The sequence below is a fragment of the Haliaeetus leucocephalus genome, unplaced genomic scaffold, assembly GCF_000737465.1.
Source record: "Haliaeetus leucocephalus isolate CR32 unplaced genomic scaffold, Haliaeetus_leucocephalus-4.0 Scaffold450, whole genome shotgun sequence".
Taxonomy (NCBI): Eukaryota; Metazoa; Chordata; class Aves; order Accipitriformes; family Accipitridae; genus Haliaeetus; species Haliaeetus leucocephalus.
Window position 1 is genome coordinate 3,919,489 of NW_010972886.1, and position 390 is coordinate 3,919,878.

At 77.4% G+C, this 390-nt stretch overlaps 1 protein-coding gene across 6 annotated transcripts in view; it reads left to right on the forward strand.

Moving 5' to 3' along the window:
* The first annotated feature begins 96 nt into the window (after window positions 1–96).
* Window positions 97–390, forward strand: part of HBS1L (HBS1-like translational GTPase) — a 67,009-nt gene continuing 66,715 nt past the window's right edge. For all 6 annotated transcript variants that reach the window (XM_010574658.1, XM_010574663.1, XM_010574660.1 and 3 more), the window contains exon 1: window positions 97–221. In XM_010574658.1, the coding sequence (XP_010572960.1) occupies window positions 179–221 (43 nt within the window). In that variant the 5' untranslated portion in view covers window positions 97–178. The remainder of the gene's footprint in view (window positions 222–390) is intronic.

The window sequence follows — 390 nt, forward strand, 5'->3', positions numbered from 1 at the left end:
GCGGCCGGGCGAGGCGGGAGAAGCCGCGCATGCGCGACAGCGCGGTGAGGGCGGAAGGGTGCCCGGCGCGCCTGCGCAGGGGGATTCCGCCAGGCCCCGCCGGACATTAACATGGCGCCCTAGGTCCGCCGCGCCAGCGCCACCGCGGGCGAGCGAGGCGGCCGCCGCCGCCGCCATCATGTCCCGGCACAGGAACGTCCGAGGCTATAACTACGACGAAGGTAGTGGCGAGCAGGAGCCGGCGGCAGAGCTGCAGGGGCCGCCCCGGCCGCCGCCCCAACCGCCGGTCCCTTCGCGTCCCCCCTTGCCCCTTTCCCCCGGCCCGCACCCCTTTCCCCGGCGGGCCTTTCCGCCCCGCGGCGGTGTCCGCGGGAGGGTGGCGGGGAGGGC